The 23,298-nt window shown below is 44.7% G+C and overlaps 1 protein-coding gene across 2 annotated transcripts in view; it reads left to right on the top strand.

Annotated features, from left to right (window-relative positions):
- The window catches only part of AOAH (acyloxyacyl hydrolase), a 439,135-nt gene that overhangs the window by 123,838 nt on the left and 291,999 nt on the right, over window positions 1-23,298 (top strand). For both annotated transcript variants that reach the window (XM_063922510.1, XM_063922509.1), the window contains exons 2-4: window positions 649-744; window positions 6,626-6,692; window positions 8,746-8,845. In XM_063922510.1, the coding sequence (XP_063778580.1) occupies window positions 649-744; window positions 6,626-6,692; window positions 8,746-8,845 (263 nt within the window). The remainder of the gene's footprint in view (window positions 1-648; window positions 745-6,625; window positions 6,693-8,745; window positions 8,846-23,298) is intronic.

Below are 23,298 nucleotides of genomic sequence, written 5' to 3'. Positions count from 1 at the left end.
GAATGCATCTTTAACTGATTGAAAAGAGCCAAATATATCTCACATTGGCCCTAATTCCGAGTTGTACGCTCGCAAGCTGCTTTTAGCAGCATTGCACACGCTAAGCCACCGCCTACTGGGAGTGAATCTTAGCTTATCAAAATTGCGAACGAAAGATTCGCAATATTGCGAAAAGACTTCTCTGTGCAGTTTCTGAGTAGCTCGAGACTTACTCTTCCAGTGCGATCAGTTCAGTGCTTGTCGTTCCTGGTTTGACGTCACAAACACACCCAGTGTTCGGCCAGACACTCCTCCATTTCTCCAGCCACTCCCGCGTTTTTCCCAGAAACTGTAGCGTTTTTTCACACACACCCATAAAACGGCCAGTTTCCGCCCAGAAACACCCACTTCCTGTCAATCACACTCCGATCTCCAGAACGAAGAAAAAAACCTTGTAATGCCGTGAGTAAAATACCTAACTGCATAGCAAATTTACTTGGCGCAGTCGCAGTGCAAACATTGCGCATGCGCAGTTAGCGGAAAATCGCTGCGATGCGAAAAAAATTACAGAGCGAACAACTCGGAATGAACACCATTATTTTAAAGTATATAATTAATTTATTATGTGCTATTAACAAGCAGATTAAATTCTCTATTATTCTTGTGCAGGGTGTGTTCTTATAGTCTCTCTGGTTGAACAGCTGGCTCAAGTACATAACACATCAGCACAGAAGGCAATGGAGTCACTGTGTATGTACCTTCCAGGTATGTGATGTTAGAGGCTAAAGCATTTCTCATTGTCAAACAAATATATGAAATCTAGTAGATTACAATGTTGTATGGTATCTGCAGTTTTCTTCCCCCAATGTTGGACTAAATACAGGGTGATTCAAAAGTCGCAGTATACCCTTTTGTTTCAAAACCTGTGCAGAAAATGGGAAAACTGACTTAGACTCAAAATGGCGTCCATGTTCAGTACATACCCTAAAAGATAGTCCACATCACCCATACCTTACTGGAGTATTCAGTTTTCCCGTTTCCTGCACAGTTTTTGAAACAACTGGGTGTACTGCGACTTTTGAATCACCCTATACAAACCCAAATATGTATAAACAATTATATATAAATTATGGATAATATTTCAGTAGCTTATATTAGGAGAACGCTAATTCTATAACATAGCAGGCACAGATACTGACAGCTTGACAGACTTGCAAGAGAGGGGGGGTTCTGCACTTTCCCACTTTTCTAAATTAGTGTTATTTAAATATCAGGTACCATCAGGGGCATAGCCAGAACTTTGTGGGCCCCATAGATACATTTTGAAGGGCCCCCTGTCCCAATGCTTCTAGAGAGACATTTCTCTGCAGCAGTTGTTCATTTTATGCGCTATAATAGTGCCCTAGTTCATTTTCTGAACCATAGTAGAGCCTTATTTAATGTTATGCCCCATAGTAGTGCCCTAGTTTCTTTTATGAATCGCAGTAGTGCTTAAGTTTACCCTATGTCCCATTTCAGAGCTGCCAGTACACATTATGCCGCACAGTACCCCCAATTTACATTATGCTATATAGTGTTCCCTGTTCATATTGTGCCACATTACAGTGCCCCGGTTCATATTATATAACATTAAAATGCCCTCCAGTTCATTTTATGCCACAATACAATGAGCAGGTCCAGGGGCATACCTAGATATATTGCAGGCCCCAAGCTAGTATCTCTATACTGAAAAATATACTAATGAGCATTTTGTTGTACAAACCAAATATTTATATATTATTTACATATGTTTTTCTTCTTGTTACCATTGTATTCACAAATGAACGTTTATTTTTTTGTGAATATAATGGATTTACAGTAAGAGAGTTTTAGCACTTATTTAATGACAAACACAACGGCAGTATAATTGCCTAGTATACCTAGTATTGTGGACCTGTCATTCAAAGGGACATGAGTGCCACATAGGACTGACTATGCGGAAAGACTTTCTATTGTGGCAAATAGACAGGTTTCCAGGCCACCTCAAACAAGACAGTAATGTTGAAGGGGTTCACTACGATATTCCGGCGGTCGGGCTCCCGGCGACCAGCATACCGGCGCCGGGAGCCCGACCGCTGGCTTACCGACAGTGTGGCGAGCGCAAATGAGCCCCTTGCGGGCTCGCTGCGCTCGCCACGCTACGGGCACGGTGGCGCGCTACGCGCGCCACACTATTTTATTCTCCCTCCAGGGGGGTCGTGGACCCCCACGAGGGAGAATAAGTGTCGTATGCCGGCTGTCGGTATGCCGGCTGTCGGGATCCCGGCACCGGTATACTGTGCGCCGGGATCCCGTCAGTCGGCATACAGAAGACCACCCATGTTGAAGTGCAGGTCATCATCTCAATCCCCCAGCCAGGTGAGAGAAGTAAATAGATTAAGGTTGATCACAAGGCACTGGGCAAATAGAAAACAATCTGTCTATTGTTGTAGGAGTTCATCAAGTTCAGCTGCATCACTTGGAGTTTCTGAGGCTCACTATGTACATATAATTAAAACAATATATAGGTGGGGTTGCGCGCCACTGGATAAACTTTAAACTATTATTATAAAATTGAACAGCCTAAGCATATAGAAATAAAATACAACATTGTTTATTAATAAAACACAAGGGGGTAAATTTACTAAGATGGGAGTTCTATTTAAGATGTGATGTTGCCCATAGCAACCAATCAGATTCCAGGTATTATCTTCAAGAATGTTCTAGATAAATGAGAAGTAGAATCTGATTGGTTGCTATGGGCAACATCCCATCTTAAATAGAACTCCCATCTTAGTAAATTTACCCCAAGGTTTTTGAATATTCTAAAATATGAATTGCACACATAGACATAAAAAATAGTTTTGCTCTCATATAACACAATAATATAAGAAAGTTCCTGCTATTTCTGCATTGTGGGTATCTTCCTAATTGTATTTCCACATTGGTTATCAGAGTCAATTTTAGTGATAACTTGTACTAACAATGTTAACTCAGGTTTGTCTTCAATTTATCATTCATGTGCTAGATGGTTAGATGATCTTACCTGGCTTCCGAATGTTGGCAGTCCCGATCCTCCGGTCTATTGGTCAGGGAGACTGGCTTTTATCCTAAAGTGTGAGCAGTGATGTTGTGTTGTTATCCCTCACTGTGACATGCTGAGGGTAGTTGATTCAGGGGTCTATTCATCAAGCAGTGAAAAGTGTGGAGAAGTGAGCCAGTGGCGAAGTTGCCCATGGCACCAATCAGCATTGAAGTAACTTTTATAATTTGCATACTATAAAATTATACAGAGCAGCTGATTGGTTGCCATGGGCAACTTCTCCACTGGCTCACTTCTGCATGCTTTTCACTGCTTCATGAATAGTCCAGTCAATGCGCAGCAGCTCACTCGTTCCCAATGATGCCTATCTCTTCTGGCGTCTCCTGATGAAAATACCAGCCGGTATAGAAACACGTTAGAAGGAATCTTCTTGAGATGAGAGGCCATTATGTCGATTTGTGGACATCCCCATCAACGTGTCAAGCACCTGAACACCTCCGGGTGAAGGCCCCACTCTCCCGGGTGCAGGTCGTGTCTGCTGAGGAAGTCTGCTTCCCAGTTGTCTACTCCTGGAATGAAGACCGCCGACAACTCCGCAGCATATTTTTCTGCCCCTCAGAAAATTCTTGACACCTCTGACATTGCTGCTCTGCTTTTCGTTTCGCCCTGTCGGTTTATGTACGTCACTGCAGTCACACTGTCCGACTGGACCTGAATGGCCCGATCTTGAAGAAGATATGAGGCCTGCAGAAGGGCGTTGCATATAGCCCCAAGTTCCAGAATGTTGATTGGAAGGATGACTTCCTGACTTGACCATCTTCCCTGAAACTGCACCCCCTGGGTGACTTCTCCCCAACCTCTGAGGCTTGCATCCGTGGTTAGCAGAATCCAATTTTGAATCCCGAACCGTCGGTCCTCGACGAGGTGAGAAGTTTGTAGCCACCACAGAAGGGAGATTCTGACCTTTGGCAACAGATGGATCCTCTTGTGCATGTGAAGATGTGATCTGGACCATTTGTCCAACAGGTCGAGCTGGAAGGGTCTTGCATGAAACCTTCTGTACTGAAGAGCTTCGTAAGAGGCCACCATTTTCCCAAGAAGGCAAATGCATAGATGCACCGATATCCGGTTTGGCTTCAGGACATCCCGAACCATCGACTGGATCCCCAATGCCTTTTCCAAAGGAAGAAACACTTTCTGCGACTGTGTGTCCAGTATCATTCCCAGAAATGGGAGCCTCCAAGTTGGCTCTAATTTAGATTTCAGAAGATTTAGAATCCACCCGTGATCCAGGAGTAGTTTGGTTGTGAGGCCAATGCTGTTCAACAACCTCTCCCTGGACAGAGCCTTTATCAGAAGATCGTCCAGGTACGGAATTATGTTCACTCCCTGCTTGTGTAGGAGAAACATCATCACTGCCATCACCTTGGTGAACACCCTTGTGCCGTGGAGAGACCAAAAGGCAGGGCCTGGAACTGGTAGTGACAGTCCTGCAGTGCAAATCGTAGATAAGCCTGGTGAGGTGGCCAGATCGGAATGTGAAGGTACGTATCCTTGATATACAGAGATACTAGGAATTCCCCCTCCTCCAGACCTGAGATCACTGCTCTCAGAGACTCCATCTTGAATTTGAACACTCGTAAGTACGAGTTCAACGATTTTAGATTCAAAATCGGCCCTACCGAACCATCCGGTTTCAGTACCACAGACAAGTTGGAATAATATCCCTTGTTTTGGAGATGAGGTGGAACTGTAACAATGACCTGAGTCTGTACCAGTTTTTTAATGGCATCCTGTAAGGTTATACTTGTGAAACTGGTAAGCCTGATTTGAAGAATCTGTGAGGTGGGAGCTCCTGAAACTCCAGTCTGTAGCCCTGGGAAATAAGATCTATGACCCAGGGATTCTGGCATGATGTTGTTCAGATGTGACTGAAATTTTTTAGTCGGGCTCCCACCTGCCAGTCTTCCAGGCATCGTGGTCCACTGTCATGCTGAAGGCTTTGAGGAAGCAGAGCTGGAGCTCTGTTCCTGAGAACAGGCAGTTGCTGGTTTGCGTGGTTTACCTCTAGCCCCACTGTTGGCTGTAGAAGATCCTCTGACCTTGCCCTTAAACTTGGCAGTCCAAAAGGACTGTAGAGTAGGTCCTGAGTAGGTCTTCCTGGTTGGGGGAGCTGCAGAAGGAAGATATGTGGACTTACCCGCAGTAGCTTTGGAGATCCATTTGTCTAGTTTATCTCCTAATAATGCCTCCCCTGTGAAGGGTAGGCCTTCCACGCCTTTCCTGGAGTCCGCATCCGCAGTCCACTGGCGTAGCCATAAGCCTCTGCGAGCTGACACTGCTATAGCAGTGGTACGTGCATTAAGTAAACCTACTTCTTTTATGGCTCCCACCATAAAGTTAGCAGAGTCCTGTATATGTTGCAGGAGTACCACAATCTCCCCCCTAGATAAGGAATCCAACCCCTCAATTAGGTTACCTGACCATTTAACAATGGCTTTAGTAACCCACGTACATGCAATAGTGTGTCTCTGGGCTACCCCAGCAGCCGTGTACAAGGATTTGAGTGTAGTCACAATTTTATGATCAGCCGTGTCTTTTATGAAGGCTGCACCAGGGACAGGTAATACAGTTTTTCGTGACAACCTGGACACTGATGCATCCACTATCGGTGGACTTTCCCATTTTTTCTTATCCTCAGGAGGAAAAGGAAAGGATGAGAGTAACCTCTTAGGGATTTGAAATTACTTATCAGTATTAACCCATGGTTCTTCAAACATGGTATTCAATTCCTTTGACACAGGAAAAGTGACTGAGGACTTATTTTTTACATTAAAATAAGATTCCTCACACTCCTCTGCCAGCTTATCAGGAATTTGAAGAACATCTCTGATAGCTCCTATAAGAGCCTCTTAGTACCCACCACTCTTCTTTCTTCTGGCTCTGTTAGTGGTGGCGGCGTGCTGCGGGAATGTACGCTCGCCGTGGTGGGGCTTGCAAAGAGTTCCCTCAGGAGCTCAGTGTCCTGTCAGCGGGGAATGGGACCATTAACCCTTCAAGAGGTTAGGCCGTTCCCCCCCTAAGTCCCACGAAGCAGCCAGGCTTGTGCCATCCAGTCCTGTCTGAAAATAACAAACAGAAAAATAAATGCAGAAAACTCTTCAGGAGCTTCCATAAACGTGACCAGCTCCCCCGGGCACATTTTCTAAACTGAGTCTGGTAGGAGGGGCATAGAGGGAGAAGCCAACCCACACTATCAAATTCTTAAAGTGCCCATGGCTGCTAGTGGACCCATCTATAGTATACCCCATGGTACTAAATGGATCCACAGTATACTCTAGGATGTAAGAGAAAATAACTGAAAATTACGGTTTGTACTTTGATTAAGCAAGGAAGGGCAAGCAACATTCCTTTGTACTGCTTATTCAAGTCAGTTTACTTCAGGCACAGACTTTGTCCAACAAAAGGAGAAATTTTCCTCAAAACCCATGCCAAAAGGGAAAAAAACTCTGCAGGTAGAATCACGCTCTCCTTACTCATTATCCTGAGTCTAATATGTGATCACAAGTTGTTTTTATTTCACAGAACAAGAAGGGATAAGAGGAGTCTGCATTCTCATAGCTGAGTTTTTTGGACCCAATCTAATCAAGTTGTAAGATTTATCACCTTTACTCTACAATTATTATTATTATTATTATTATTATTATTATGTTGAAACATATTCTGAAATTGGAACTGTCATTACTACCAGGGGTGTAACTAGAAACGTGTTGGCTTCATAGCAGAGTTTTCATAGACAACTATGGTATCTAGAGACTCTAGATAGATTCTTAGTAGGGAAGGTAATACCGCACTCCCTCACCTTATCAGGTGCCCTATTGTGCCTCTATTATTGTGCCTCTATGCATTTCCTGATCATATAGGTATGGCATATCAAAGTTATCTTCCCTACTGAGCCAAATTTAATTTTGGAGGCCTAGAAGGCTGCCAAATTTACATGGCATTCTAGGGCTTTATATGCCTTACTGCGTTAGTAGTCACACAACACGAAGGTAGTTATGCTGCTGCAAACACCATGCTGCTCTCCCCTGATCATAGCCTCAGAGAAGATGGCAGAGGGGAACAGTGGCCAGAGAAGTATTAGTGGAAGCTACATGGTGCCAATGGCTAAGAGCCCTAGAGGTCTATTCATGAAGCAGTGACAAGTGTGGAGAAGTGAGCCAGTGGAGAAGATGCCCATGGCAAGCAATCAGCTACTACATATAATTTTATAGAATGCACTTTGTAAATGTTACCTCAACATTGGTTGCCATGGGCAACCTCTCCACCGGGTTGGGCTGGCCCACAGGGGTACAGGGTTGGGCTGGCCCACAGGGGTACAGGGGAAACCACCGGTGAGCCCTACTGCCTGTGGGCCCACCACCTCCTCTAGGGATCAGGTTCCAGACTGTGCTGTTACTAATCTAGTACATTATCATGCATGCACTGCAGTATTTACTGTATATATTTATCTAGGGGACCAACCCATGCAAAATGGTTAGGCAAACCAATGTGGCGGCTGGCACACCTCCTCGAGAGATTGGCCACACCCCTAAACATGGGCCTCTACCACTATATTACCCTGGGCCCTACATGCCCCAGTCCGACTCTGTCAGTAATGTCCACCTATAACCCCATTGGTAATTTCAGGCATGAATTTATAGCTATATACTTATTAGGCTGCGGGGGAAGTGGTTAGGGTTAGGCTGCTGGAGGGGACAGTAATGGTGGGTACACACTGGCCGATATAGCGGCCGTTCTCTTGAACAGCCGATATATCACGGGTCCGTCGGCCAGTGTGCACGGCCGAAACGTCTGTGAACTCCGTCGTTCACAGACGTATCACGTCGGACCCACAGTACAGCCGACGGCCAATATATCTACCGATATATTGGCGCGTCGCTGTGTGTGTACGGGCGGTAGCCGGCGGTGATTGACAGCTGAACCGGGCGGGCGTGAACCGGGCGGGCGTGAACCGGGCGGGCGTGACGTCAGTCCCCGACGGATCGGCCAGTGTGTATGCTCAACACACTGCCCGATCCATCCATAGATATATCTGCCGATCAATTGATCTGTAGATTTATCTACCAGTGTGTACCCACCTTTAGAGTTAGGCTGTGGGAGGGATGGATTAGGTTTAGGGGTAGGAATAGGAATAGTGGCAGTGTTAAAATACTTATTTGTATCAGTCTGGAATTTGACATTAAGGATGCTGACAGTCAGGATTTTCACTGCCGGAATTTCAAACCCGACTGCTTATTAATTTAGTTGTCTTATTAAGTGACCGTTGGTAGCACCATCATTTCTTCCCCTGTTTCCATTATAATCAATCAAAATGTTCCCAAACTGACAGTACATTGCACCTTAGTATCAGTGGTAGAATGCACTCTACTCTGAGACTACAATAGGTTGCTTCTGTGTTAGTTGCTTTTACTGCAATCTTAAACGGTACCAGGTCAAACAGTGATTTAGACATTTCTGGGGTCAGGCTCCTGAAACATACATGCAGTAAATCCTAGGGTTGTTTTGTTACTAGATAAGAACCAACTTGTATATGAAAATGTGTCTGAAAACATAATGTAACCTTTACCATCAGTTAGTGGTACAGTAAGATAATGTGGGAAATGTGGTCAAATAATATTTTTTTTGTTCTATTGCCCTTAAAGGCTAAATAACAGATTGAATCCTGATGTCATTTGTCATGCGGTGAAGTTATGCAAAACCGAACCAGACCAGCCGATTTGTCATCTGTACAAGAAGCCAGTGGTAAGACTGATACGTCAACTCACATACATTTCTAAAACCAGATAAAAAGTGGAAAGTGATTATGATAGAGCACAGGGGGCCTGAACAAGAGGTGGACGCAGTAGCAGCTGGATATGTTTATGCAGTGAAACTGCGTCTTCAGAGGCGTAACTGTGGGAGGCAATGGAGTCGGCTGCCGCCGGGCTCCTGAACTTTAGGGGGGCACCTCTCCTATCCTTCTGTGTTCATCGACACCATTCAATTAAGTTAATTGACAGCCGCCGCTATCTCTTCCGTGGCCAACTCCCCTCCCCCACTAGTCCTTGCACCTTACAAGTCACACTGTCTTTATTATACTGTAGATGCACATTCTAAAAGTGTCATACCCAGGATTAGAACCTACAACCTATTACACTGGAAGCAGGCACCTTACTGATGGAGCTATATGCAAATAACTTGATCAGTAAGGTGTCTGATCACCGTGTAACAGGTAACGTGTTCTAATCCTGTGTATGACTGCTAACAAATGTGTGATTTAAAATAAATGACAATAAATTTAATATATATATATATATATATATATACACACAGGTTGAGTATCCCTTATTCGAAATCATACATTTTTGGTTCCCCTACTGAGATAATGACACATATGCATATATATTATATTATATATATCTATATAATATATCTATCTATCTATATATACACATAATATATAATATATACTGTATGTCATTATCTCAGTAGGGGACCCAAAAATGTGGGATTTAGAATTTTGGATAAGGGATACTCAAAATATATATATATATATATATATATATATATATATACATACATACATACATACATACATACATACATACATACAGGTTGAGTATCCCTTATCCAAAATGCTTGGGACCAGAGGTATTTTGGATATCGGATTTTTCCGTATTTTGGAATAATTGCATACCATAATGAGGTATCATGGTGATGGGACCTAAATCTAAGCACAGAATGCATTTATGTTACATATACACCTTATACACACAGCCTGAAGGTCATTGTAGCCAATATTTTTTGTAACTTTGTGCATTAAACAAAGTGTGTGTACATTCACACAATTCATGTATGTTTCAAATACACCTTATACACACAGCCTGAAGGTCATTTAATACAATATTTTTAATAACTTTGTGTATTAAACAAAGTTTGTATACATTGAGCCATCAAAAAACAAAGGTTTCACTGTCTCACTCTCACTAAAAAAAGTCCGTATTTCGGAATATTCCGTATTTCGGAGTATTTGGATATGGGATACTCAACCTGTGTGTGTGTGTATATATATATATATATATATATATATATATATATCCAAATAATGAGGCGGCACTCAGGGACTGGAACAAGTGATTTTTAGTGAGAAAACTGCATCACAACATCAACGTTTCGGGGCCTGTCACCCCTTCGTCAGGATAAACACACAGTGCAATAAACAACAATTTATAGAGACTCACCCCTGGCGTCCTCCCCATGTCTGGCTCCCGCCGGCCGCGCCATTCCGGGCCCGTTCGTCCGCCCACTGAGAATGACCACTTCCGCCGGAAGTGGCGTCATATGGTGACGTCCGGGTCCCGGGCCGCGTAACCACGGCAACCCTGTAAACACAATGACGTCATAATTAAAAACAGCAATACCACTGTTTAAGTAAGAAAGTGTGATCGATCGTGCTGGTATAAAATGACACCATATCGTGTCACTAATGTTCCTGTAAAAACTAGAATCTGCTGATATAAAAAAACATCAACCTCTGTGTGCACGCAGTGCAGACAATAACACACGTGAAAAAACACGCACTCGTGTGCGACTCAATAGTGTAATTTCATTATATATATGTTGGTCGTAAAAGACCATGGTGTAATACCTAAAAAACATAGCCTGATAAGGGCTACTGAATTAATAATATAAATATTTAAATATGTGCATATAGATCACACCTGCTACAGTGGTATTGACACATAACCATAACTACCCACCCTTCAAACATTTAAAAACATAACAAGTACAGGGGTCCATCACCCCCTCTTACCCTATGTGACCACAGGTACGTATTCATTACACCCCACAATACAATTATTATGACAGCACATATAAACTCCACACAGAAGCAGAAAATTTCATATAATCTCTGAGCATTTTTCTCCCTATAATCCAACAGTTTTAGAAACTCTACTGCCATCTTGTCCCTCCCTTTCCAGGATGTTCTTTACCTATAAAAAATTGTTAAGGCCTAATGATTCATTTAACCCTTTAGGTCGGATGGTATCCAACCTAAAAATCCATCTGGATTCTAGTTGGAGTAATTTCAGGGCTCTATTTCCTCCCCTGATTGACTCCGGTACATGGTCAATTATTCGGTACCTAAGAGTGGCCATGTTATGTTTAGATTCAGCAAAGTGACGAGCAACAGGTTGATCGCTTACTCCGGTATTGATGGCCGCCCTGATTGCCTGTCTGTGCTGTGCCATCCTAACCTTGAATTGACATTCCGTTTTGCCAACGTAATAGAGTCCACAAGGACACATAATTACATATACCACAAACTTTGAATGACATGACAGCGGCCAATTGATTGTAAACTTCTTGGCCGAGTGTGGATGTCCAATGACATCACTTGTGGACATATAGGTGCAAGTTGTGCAACCAATGCACTTATAACAACCGTTGGCTCTTGTCAAAAAATGTTGCGGGACTTTCTTTTTAAATTTGCTGAGATCGGTTTTAACCACAAGATCCTTAATGTTCTTGCCCCTCCTATAGCTGGGCATGATTCTGGTGTTTCTAAAGCATTTTAAATCGGGATCTGAGGCTACCATTGGCCATAGTGTCTTAGCCTTTTTACTAGTGTGCCGGCTATTGGTGTTGTATGTATTGACCCACGGGAGTCTATCTTTTTTATTTGTGGGACTCACATTAGTAAGTAACTTAACTCTGTCTTGTGCTGCCGCCTTAGCACGTGCTGCTTTTACTAGAGGTAAAGGATATCCCCTCTGTAAAAATTTTTGTTCCATGAGATTCAGTTGATTCTCAACATCTTCGGCTCGGCTGGTGATTCTGCACACCCTTAAAAACTGTGAATAAGGTAACCCACAGATGGACGGGGTGGGATGAAAACTATTAAAGCTCAAGATGGTGTTCCTGTCAGTAGGTTTAATAAAGAGATTAGTGATAATCTCCCCGTTGGATATGGTAATTGAGATATCTAAAAACTCAATATGTGTGTGGCTGCATTTTAGGGTTAATTTGATGGGACTGAGGGACCTGTTCTGTTCCATGACGATGTCCTGGAGTGACTGTTCACTTCCAGTCCAGAACATCAGTAAATCATCTATGTACCGGTAATATAAGAAAATATCCCTGGAAATTACCGGATTTTCATAGAATAAACTTTTTTCAACATCCCACATATAGGTGTTGGCGAACGCTGGCGCCACAGCCGAACCCATTGCGCACCCTGTTGTCTGTCTGAAGAACTTGTCCCCAAACAGAAAATAGTTGTGCGCAAGGGTGAACTCCAACAATTGAATAAACAATTCTACATCGGGTCCTGTATAGTGTGGATTTCCTATCAGAAGTCTCCTCACCGCCTGCACACCTCCTTCATGGGGGATGCAGGTATAGAGGCTCGTTACATCCATTGTTGCCATAAGCAAATCAGCTGGTACTTTCTCTACCCTTAGGAAATGCCTTAACAATTCATTAGAATCTTTCAGATGTGAAAATGTATGTTGGATGCACGGCTGAAGATAGGCATCCAGAAAAATTGCCACTGGTTCGCACAGTGACCCCCGGGCCGAAATAATCGGTCTCCCAGGGGGTCTCTGTGCATCTTTGTGAACTTTGGGCAAAGTGTAGAAAATTGGTACTACCGGATGATCTGTGGTTAATTTTAAAATGACATTACTGGACAATAGCCCCTGTTCACCTGCCTTTTTTAACAGATCAACCAATTCCTTTTTGTAAGCCTGAGTGGGATCTTTCCCCAGTGTGCAATAAGTCCCCGTATCACTAAGCAGTCTGTTACATTCTGCCACATAGTCCCCAATGTCCTGAACCACCACTGAACCCCCCTTATCCGCCCCCCTAATAATAATGTCCTCTCTTGTACTCAATTTTTTCAAGGCGGTGTTCTCCTCCTTCGTGAGGTTGTTAAACACGTGGGGTGGCTCTTCGGTGCCAGCCTGTTCTAGCAGTCTGCTAAACGTTTTAAGGGTTGGATTGGTGGATAGGGGATCAAAGCGGGAATGGGGACCCAGTTTCCTAATTCTTGATGGAACATTGCTCACAGGGTCTTGTTTAGGCTGTTTCTCAAAGAATTCTTTCAATTTAAGTGATCGGTGTAGTTTAAAAGAATCTACTTTCCATTGGAATTGATTGGGTTTGTTTGTCGGCACAAACGTAAGACCCTTTTCCAGTACACTTACCTCAGCCAGGGAGAGGGGGCTGGAGGACAAATTAAAAATTAAGTCCTTCTCACTGCTCTTGGGGGCCTCCCCCTTCTTCTGCCGGTTTGTTTGACCGCCCCTTCTAGTACGTCTGCGTCTCGAGCCGCTGGCACTGCCCGAGTCCCTGCCCCTAAAGGGGTCGCTTGTGCCTGTCCCCTGCCCTGGTTGGCCCGTCGGTTTCCCGGATCATCAGAGTCACTGGCAGAGGTGGTGCCTTGGCGTGCAGACTGATATCTTGGGCGGAATCTGGGAGCTCTGTTTCCTGAGGTTTGGCCACCTGTATTGCCCAGCCATGTGTACACACGATGTTGTGCATAATCTTGCTGAACTTTAAGCAATTTTTCTCTTTTGAATTTCAATAACTCAACCCGATATTGTTCTACTTGCTCGTCCAGCTTCGTCATCCTCGTTAGATCGGCTGCAAAAGCTGTGCTCTGTTCCATCTTATACTTGCTAATTTTCTCTTTAGTGACCGTATATTCCCTGGTCGCCTCCTCTATCACCAGGAGGAGCAAGTCCATGGAGCACTTATTTAGCACTGATATCCATCTTTTGCAAAAATTAATGTTGTATCGGCCGATCGTCGGGGCATTATGTATCCGAAATCCCCTCGGGATGTGTTTCGCACGATAGTAGTCTGATAGCGTGCGGCTATGGTAGAGGTAATCTACCTCCCGTTTCTTAAGTTTGAACAACTCGCGAAAAGCATCATCATTTGTAGTTGCTGGACTGTCCCCAAAGGCAGATTCTTTGGTCAATATGCCCTCAGCCTCCAAGTCTGAAAAACTTAGGGTGTCATATGTGTCACATTGTAGTAGAAATGTGGTGGGATCATCATCTCCTCTCTGAGATGCAGCCATCATTCACATCTGTGCATATATTTGCATTATTCAATATTAACTTCGTGCAGAGTAAAGTGCTGGTCCAAAAGTGCAAAAGTGCAAATGGCAAAAAAACAAACAAAAAACATGGACAGAGTTCCTGAGAAATGAGGATCAGTAATAGTAACTGACCGGTGCCCTGCGTGGCACAGTACCTTGCAGCAAGTGCTGTAGCCGAATATTTTCACACCATTCGCCGGCACTCGGTTCGCCCACTGGGCTCTCTTGCCCTGGTGCCCTCCACTGGGGTAGCAATCCCCTGTATCTATATCCAAATAATGAGGCGGCACTCAGGGACTGGAACAAGTGATTTTTAGTGAGAAAACTGCATCACAACATCAACGTTTCGGGGCCTGTCACCCCTTCGTCAGGATAAACACACAGTGCAATAAACAACAATTTATAGAGACTCACCCCTGGCGTCCTCCCCATGTCTGGCTCCCGCCGGCCGCGCCATTCCGGGCCCGTTCGTCCGCCCACTGAGAATGACCACTTCCGCCGGAAGTGGCGTCATATGGTGACGTGTTTTTTCACGTGTGTTATTGTCTGCACTGCGTGCACACAGAGGTTGATGTTTTTTTATATCAGCAGATTCTAGTTTTTACAGGAACATTAGTGACACGATATGGTGTCATTTTATACCAGCACGATCGATCACACTTTCTTACTTAAACAGTGGTATTGCTGTTTTTAATTATGACGTCATTGTGTTTACAGGGTTGCCGTGGTTACGCGGCCCGGGACCCGGACGTCACCATATGACGCCACTTCCGGCGGAAGTGGTCATTCTCAGTGGGCGGACGAACGGGCCCGGAATGGCGCGGCCGGCGGGAGCCAGACATGGGGAGGACGCCAGGGGTGAGTCTCTATAAATTGTTGTTTATTGCACTGTGTGTTTATCCTGACGAAGGGGTGACAGGCCCCGAAACGTTGATGTTGTGATGCAGTTTTCTCACTAAAAATCACTTGTTCCAGTCCCTGAGTGCCGCCTCATTATTTGGATATAGATACAGGGGATTGCTACCCCAGTGGAGGGCACCAGGGCAAGAGAGCCCAGTGGGCGAACCGAGTGCCGGCGAATGGTGTGAAAATATTCGGCTACAGCACTTGCTGCAAGGTACTGTGCCACGCAGGGCACCGGTCAGTTACTATTACTGATCCTCATTTCTCAGGAACTCTGTCCATGTTTTTTGTTTGTTTTTTTGCCATTTGCACTTTTGCACTTTTGGACCAGCACTTTACTCTGCACGAAGTTATTATTGAATAATGCAAATATATGCACAGATGTGAATGATGGCTGCATCTCAGAGAGGAGATGATGATCTCACCACATTTCTACTACAATGTGACACATATGACACCCTAAGTTTTTCAGACTTGGAGGCTGAGGGCATATTGACCAAAGAATCTGCCTTTGGGGACAGTCCAGCAACTACAAATGATGATGCTTTTCGCGAGTTGTTCAAACTTAAGAAACGGGAGGTAGATTACCTCTACCATAGCCGCACGCTATCAGACTACTATCGTGCGAAACACATCCCGAGGGGATTTCGGATACATAATGCCCCGACGATCGGCCGATACAACATTAATTTTTGCAAAAGATGGATATCAGTGCTAAATAAGTGCTCCATGGACTTGCTCCTCCTGGTGATAGAGGAGGCGACCAGGGAATATACGGTCACTAAAGAGAAAATTAGCAAGTATAAGATGGAACAGAGCACAGCTTTTGCAGCCGATCTAACGAGGATGACGAAGCTGGACGAGCAAGTAGAACAATATCGGGTTGAGTTATTGAAATTCAAAAGAGAAAAATTGCTTAAAGTTCAGCAAGATTATGCACAACATCGTGTGTACACATGGCTGGGCAATACAGGTGGCCAAACCTCAGGAAACAGAGCTCCCAGATTCCGCCCAAGATATCAGTCTGCACGCCAAGGCACCACCTCTGCCAGTGACTCTGATGATCCGGGAAACCGACGGGCCAACCAGGGCAGGGGACAGGCACAAGCGACCCCTTTAGGGGCAGGGACTCGGGCAGTGCCAGCGGCTCGAGACGCAGACGTACTAGAAGGGGCGGTCAAACAAACCGGCAGAAGAAGGGGGAGGCCCCCAAGAGCAGTGAGAAGGACTTAATTTTTAATTTGTCCTCCAGCCCCCTCTCCCTGGCTGAGGTAAGTGTACTGGAAAAGGGTCTTACGTTTGTGCCGACAAACAAACCCAATCAATTCCAATGGAAAGTAGATTCTTTTAAACTACACCGATCACTTAAATTGAAAGAATTCTTTGAGAAACAGCCTAAACAAGACCCTGTGAGCAATGTTCCATCAAGAATTAGGAAACTGGGTCCCCATTCCCGCTTTGATCCCCTATCCACCAATCCAACCCTTAAAACGTTTAGCAGACTGCTAGAACAGGCTGGCACCGAAGAGCCACCCCACGTGTTTAACAACCTCACGAAGGAGGAGAACACCGCCTTGAAAAAATTGAGTACAAGAGAGGACATTATTATTAGGGGGGCGGATAAGGGGGGTTCAGTGGTGGTTCAGGACATTGGGGACTATGTGGCAGAATGTAACAGACTGCTTAGTGATACGGGGACTTATTGCACACTGGGGAAAGATCCCACTCAGGCTTACAAAAAGGAATTGGTTGATCTGTTAAAAAAGGCAGGTGAACAGGGGCTATTGTCCAGTAATGTCATTTTAAAATTAACCACAGATCATCCGGTAGTACCAATTTTCTACACTTTGCCCAAAGTTCACAAAGATGCACAGAGACCCCCTGGGAGACCGATTATTTCGGCCCGGGGGTCACTGTGCGAACCAGTGGCAATTTTTCTGGATGCCTATCTTCAGCCGTGCATCCAACATACATTTTCACATCTGAAAGATTCTAATGAATTGTTAAGGCATTTCCTAAGGGTAGAGAAAGTACCAGCTGATTTGCTTATGGCAACAATGGATGTAACGAGCCTCTATACCTGCATCCCCCATGAAGGAGGTGTGCAGGCGGTGAGGAGACTTCTGATAGGAAATCCACACTATACAGGACCCGATGTAGAATTGTTTATTCAATTGTTGGAGTTCACCCTTGCGCACAACTATTTTCTGTTTGGGGACAAGTTCTTCAGACAGACAACAGGGTGCGCAATGGGTTCGGCTGTGGCGCCAGCGTTCGCCAACACCTATATGTGGGATGTTGAAAAAAGTTTATTCTATGAAAATCCGGTAATTTCCAGGGATATTTTCTTATATTACCGGTACATAGATGATTTACTGATGTTCTGGACTGGAAGTGAACAGTCACTCCAGGACATCGTCATGGAACAGAACAGGTCCCTCAGTCCCATCAAATTAACCCTAAAATGCAGCCACACACATATTGAGTTTTTAGATATCTCAATTACCATATCCAACGGGGAGATTATCACTAATCTCTTTATTAAACCTACTGACAGGAACACCATCTTGAGCTTTAATAGTTTTCATCCCACCCCGTCCATCTGTGGGTTACCTTATTCACAGTTTTTAAGGGTGTGCAGAATCACCAGCCGAGCCGAAGATGTTGAGAATCAACTGAATCTCATGGAACAAAAATTTTTACAGAGGGGATATCCTTTACCTCTAGTAAAAGCAGCACGTGCTAAGGCGGCAGCACAAGACAGAGTTAAGTTACTTACTAATGTGAGTCCCACAAATAAAAAAGATAGACTCCCGTGGGTCAATACATACAACACCAATAGCCGGCACACTAGTAAAAAGGCTAAGACACTATGGCCAATGGTAGCCTCAGATCCCGATTTAAAATGCTTTAGAAACACCAGAATCATGCCCAGCTATAGGAGGGGCAAGAACATTAAGGATCTTGTGGTTAAAACCGATCTCAGCAAATTTAAAAAGAAAGTCCCGCAACATTTTTTGACAAGAGCCAACGGTTGTTATAAGTGCATTGGTTGCACAACTTGCACCTATATGTCCACAAGTGATGTCATTGGACATCCACACTCGGCCAAGAAGTTTACAATCAATTGGCCGCTGTCATGTCATTCAAAGTTTGTGGTATATGTAATTATGTGTCCTTGTGGACTCTATTACGTTGGCAAAACGGAATGTCAATTCAAGGTTAGGATGGCACAGCACAGACAGGCAATCAGGGCGGCCATCAATACCGGAGTAAGCGATCAACCTGTTGCTCGTCACTTTGCTGAATCTAAACATAACATGGCCACTCTTAGGTACCGAATAATTGACCATGTACCGGAGTCAATCAGGGGAGGAAATAGAGCCCTGAAATTACTCCAACTAGAATCCAGATGGATTTTTAGGTTGGATACCATCCGACCTAAAGGGTTAAATGAATCATTAGGCCTTAACAATTTTTTATAGGTAAAGAACATCCTGGAAAGGGAGGGACAAGATGGCAGTAGAGTTTCTAAAACTGTTGGATTATAGGGAGAAAAATGCTCAGAGATTATATGAAATTTTCTGCTTCTGTGTGGAGTTTATATGTGCTGTCATAATAATTGTATTGTGGGGTGTAATGAATACGTACCTGTGGTCACATAGGGTAAGAGGGGGTGATGGACCCCTGTACTTGTTATGTTTTTAAATGTTTGAAGGGTGGGTAGTTATGGTTATGTGTCAATACCACTGTAGCAGGTGTGATCTATATGCACATATTTAAATATTTATATTATTAATTCAGTAGCCCTTATCAGGCTATGTTTTTTAGGTATTACACCATGGTCTTTTACGACCAACATATATATAATGAAATTACACTATTGAGTCGCACACGAGTGCGTGTTTTTTCACGTGTGTTATTGTCTGCACTGCGTGCACACAGAGGTTGATGTTTTTTTATATCAGCAGATTCTAGTTTTTACAGGAACATTAGTGACACGATATGGTGTCATTTTATACCAGCACGATCGATCACACTTTCTTACTTAAACAGTGGTATTGCTGTTTTTAATTATGACGTCATTGTGTTTACAGGGTTGCCGTGGTTACGCGGCCCGGGACCCGGACGTCACCATATGACGCCACTTCCGGCGGAAGTGGTCATTCTCAGTGGGCGGACGAACGGGCCCGGAATGGCGCGGCCGGCGGGAGCCAGACATGGGGAGGACGCCAGGGGTGAGTCTCTATAAATTGTTGTTTATTGCACTGTGTGTTTATCCTGACGAAGGGGTGACAGGCCCCGAAACGTTGATGTTGTGATGCAGTTTTCTCACTAAAAATCACTTGTTCCAGTCCCTGAGTGCCGCCTCATTATTTGGATATAGATACAGGGGATTGCTACCCCAGTGGAGGGCACCAGGGCAAGAGAGCCCAGTGGGCGAACCGAGTGCCGGCGAATGGTGTGAGAATATATATATATATATATATATTTATTCTGTGTAACATATATACATATATATATATATTTAAAAGACAAAAAATTAGAATAGGCGCCTCCTAGTGCATTATCTCACATAAATCGTGACCTCCACCTATAGTAACACCCCAGTGAATTCAAGGTGTACCTTGGATGGTGGAATTCCAACCACCTAATTGAATCGCATAGTACCACGTATCTCAATGTGTAATGGGGATGCTTCTCATCACAATAATCCTGGTGGTGCTGCTCCCCGGTTTAAACCTCACATATATGGGATGAAAGCAGAAAGGACCAATAGTGCAGTACGTTTTGTAAACATTAAACACATTTATTCAAAAAACTGGTCCTAATAATAAAATAGTTGCCCGTACAATATAGAAACTAAAAGAAAGCTTATCTGTTAGTAGTCGTCCATACGAGTAAACACTCAACGCGTTTCGTCCGATGCCCACGGCCTGGACTTCCTCAGGAGTGTAATGATACAAGCTGCATACACCACATATTTATAGCCATGTCAATAATTCACTTAGACAGGAAATTGATGGCTGTGTCAGGTCCCCGGAAGTGATGTCACTTCCGCCCAAAAACTCTAAAACCCTAATCTTTTGCATAAAAAAATAATATTATATATATTAGGGCAGGGTCCTTATGGGCCCGCTCCATGTATGCCACTGTACCGGGCTACATCCTGTGGGTTAGGGAGGCCGATCAGCTCCTGTCCGCCGCGATCGCCGGAAATCACGGACGGACAGGGCATCGCAGCTGCCCTCACTCCATTCGGCCTCGCAGCGTCCAAGGTGCATGCGCTGGCCTGGCCGGTCACAGTGCCGCCCGCCGCCGCCGCACCCGTACGTCACGGGCCTCGGGAGCTATCCCACTAACGTCCATAGTTAGGACGCCATCTTAGCGGAGACCAAAACAATTTATAATGAACTTAATAGGTGAAACAGAGATATTCCACCAATTACGATAAAAATAGAGAGATAAAAACATAGGGGGTAATTTCAAGTTGATCGCAGCAGGAATTTTTTTAGCAGTTGGGCAAAACCATGTGCACTGCAGGGGGGGGCAGATATAACATGTGCAGAGAGAGTTAGATTTGGTGGGTTATTTTGTTTCTGTGCAGGGTAAATAAATACTAGAGATGTGCACTTGAAATTTTTCAGGTTTTGTGTTTTGGTTTTGGGTTCGGTTCCGCGGCCGTGTTTTGGGTTCGACCGCGTTTTGGCAAAACCTCACCGAATTTTTTTTGTCGGATTCGGGTGTGTTTTGGATTCGGGTGTTTTTTTCAAAAAACACTAAAAAACAGCTTAAATCATAGAATTTGGGGGTCATTTTGATCCCAAAGTATTATTAACCTCAAAAACCATAATTTCCACTCATTTTCAGTCTATTCTGAATACCTCACACCTCACAATATTATTTTTAGTCCTAAAATTTGCACCGAGGTCGCTGGATGACTAAGCTAAGCGACCCTAGTGGCCGACACAAACACCTGGCCCATCTAGGAGTGGCACTGCAGTGTCACGCAGGATGGCCCTTCCAAAAAACACTCCCCAAACAGCACATGACGCAAAGAAAAAAAGAGGCGCAATGAGGTAGCTGTGTGAGTAAGATAAGCGACCCTAGTGGCCGACACAAACACCTGGCCCATCTAGGAGTGGCACTGCAGTGTCACGCAGGATGGCCCTTCCAAAAAACACTCCCCAAACAGCACATGACGCAAATAAAAATGAAAGAAAAAAGAGGTGCAAGATGGAATTGTCCTTGGGCCCTCCCACCCACCCTTATGTTGTATAAACAGGACATGCACACTTTAACCAACCCATCATTTCAGTGACAGGGTCTGCCACACGACTGTGACTGAAATGACGGGTTGGTTTGGACCCCCACCGAAAAAGAAGCAATTAATCTCTCCTTGCACAAACTGGCTCTACAGAGGCAAGATGTCCACCTCATCATCATCCTCCGATATATCACCGTGTACATCCCGCTCCTCACAGATTATCAATTCGTCCCCACTGGAATCCACCATCTCAGCTCCCTGTGTACTTTGTGGAGGCAATTGCTGCTGGTCAATGTCTCCACGGAGGAATTGATTATAATTCATTTTAATGAACATCATCTTCTCCACATTTTCTGGAAGTAACCTCGTACGCCGATTGCTGACAAGGTGAGCGGCGGCACTAAACACTCTTTCGGAGTACACACTTGTGGGAGGGCAACTTAGGTAGAATAAAGCCAGTTTGTGCAAGGGCCTCCAAATTGCCTCTTTTTCCTGCCAGTATAAGTACGGACTGTGTGACGTGCCTACTTGGATGCGGTCACTCATATAATCCTCCACCATTCTTTCAATGGGGAGAGAATCATATGCAGTGCCAGTAGACGACATGTCCGTATCCGTAATCGTTGTCAGGTCCTTCAGTCCGGACCAGATGTCAGCATCAGCAGTCGCTCCAGACTGCCCTGCATCACCGCCAGCGGGTGGGCTCGGAATTCTGAGCCTTTTCCTCGCACCCCCAGTTGCGGGAGAATGTGAAGGAGGAGATGTTGACGGGTCGCGTTCCGCTTGACTTGACAATTTTGTCACCAGCAGGTCTTTGAACCCCAGCAGACTTGTGTCTGCCGGAAAGAGAGATCCAAGGTAGGTTTTAAATCTAGGATCGAGCACGGTGGCCAAAATGTAGTGCTCTGATTTCAACAGATTGACCACCCGTGAATCCTTGTTAAGCGAATTAAGGGCTCCATCCACAAGTCCCACATGCCTAGCGGAATCGCTCCCTTTTAGCTCCTCCTTCAATGCCTCCAGCTTCTTCTGCAAAAGCCTGATGAGGGGAATGACCTGACTCAGGCTGGCAGTGTCTGAACTGACTTCACGTGTGGCAAGTTCAAAAGGTTGCAGAACCTTGCACAACGTTGAAATCATTCTCCACTGTGCTTGAGACAGGTACATTCCACCTCCTATATCGTGCTCAATTGTATAGGCTTGAATGGCCTTTTGCTGCTCCTCCAACCTCTGAAGCATATATAGGGTTGAATTCCACCTCGTTACCACTTCTTGCTTCAGATGATGGCAGGGCAGGTTCAGGCGTTTTTGGTGGTGCTCCAGTCTTCTGTACGTGGTGCCTGTACGCCGAAAGTGTCCCGCAATTCTTCTGGCCACCGACAGCATCTCTTGCACGCCCCTGTCGTTTTTTAAAAAATTCTGCACCACCAAATTCAAGGTATGTGCAAAACATGGGACGTGCTGGAATTTGCCCATATTTAATGCACACACAATATTGCTGGCGTTGTCCGATGCCACAAATCCACAGGAGAGTCCAATTGGGGTAAGCCATTCCGCGATGATCTTCCTCAGTTGCCGTAAGAGGTTTTCAGCTGTGTGCGTATTCTGGAAACCGGTGATACAAAGCGTAGCCTGCCTAGGAAAGAGTTGGCGTTTGCGAGATGCTGCTACTGGTGCCGCCGCTGCTGTTCTTGCGGCGGGAGTCCATACATCTACCCAGTGGGCTGTCACAGTCATATAGTCCTGACCCTGCCCTGCTCCACTTGTCCACATGTCCGTGGTTAAGTGGACATTGGGTACAACTGCATTTTTTAGGACACTGGTGAGTCTTTTTCTGACGTCCGTGTACATTCTCGGTATCGCCTGCCTAGAGAAGTGGAACCTAGATGGTATTTGGTAACGGGGGCACACTACCTCAAGAAATTGTCTAGTTCC

Source organism: Pseudophryne corroboree, chromosome 5, assembly GCF_028390025.1.
Source record: "Pseudophryne corroboree isolate aPseCor3 chromosome 5, aPseCor3.hap2, whole genome shotgun sequence".
NCBI lineage: Eukaryota > Metazoa > Chordata > Amphibia > Anura > Myobatrachidae > Pseudophryne > Pseudophryne corroboree.
The sequence above is the reverse complement of the archived record's forward strand: the minus strand, read 5'-3'. Positions and strand labels throughout refer to the sequence as shown.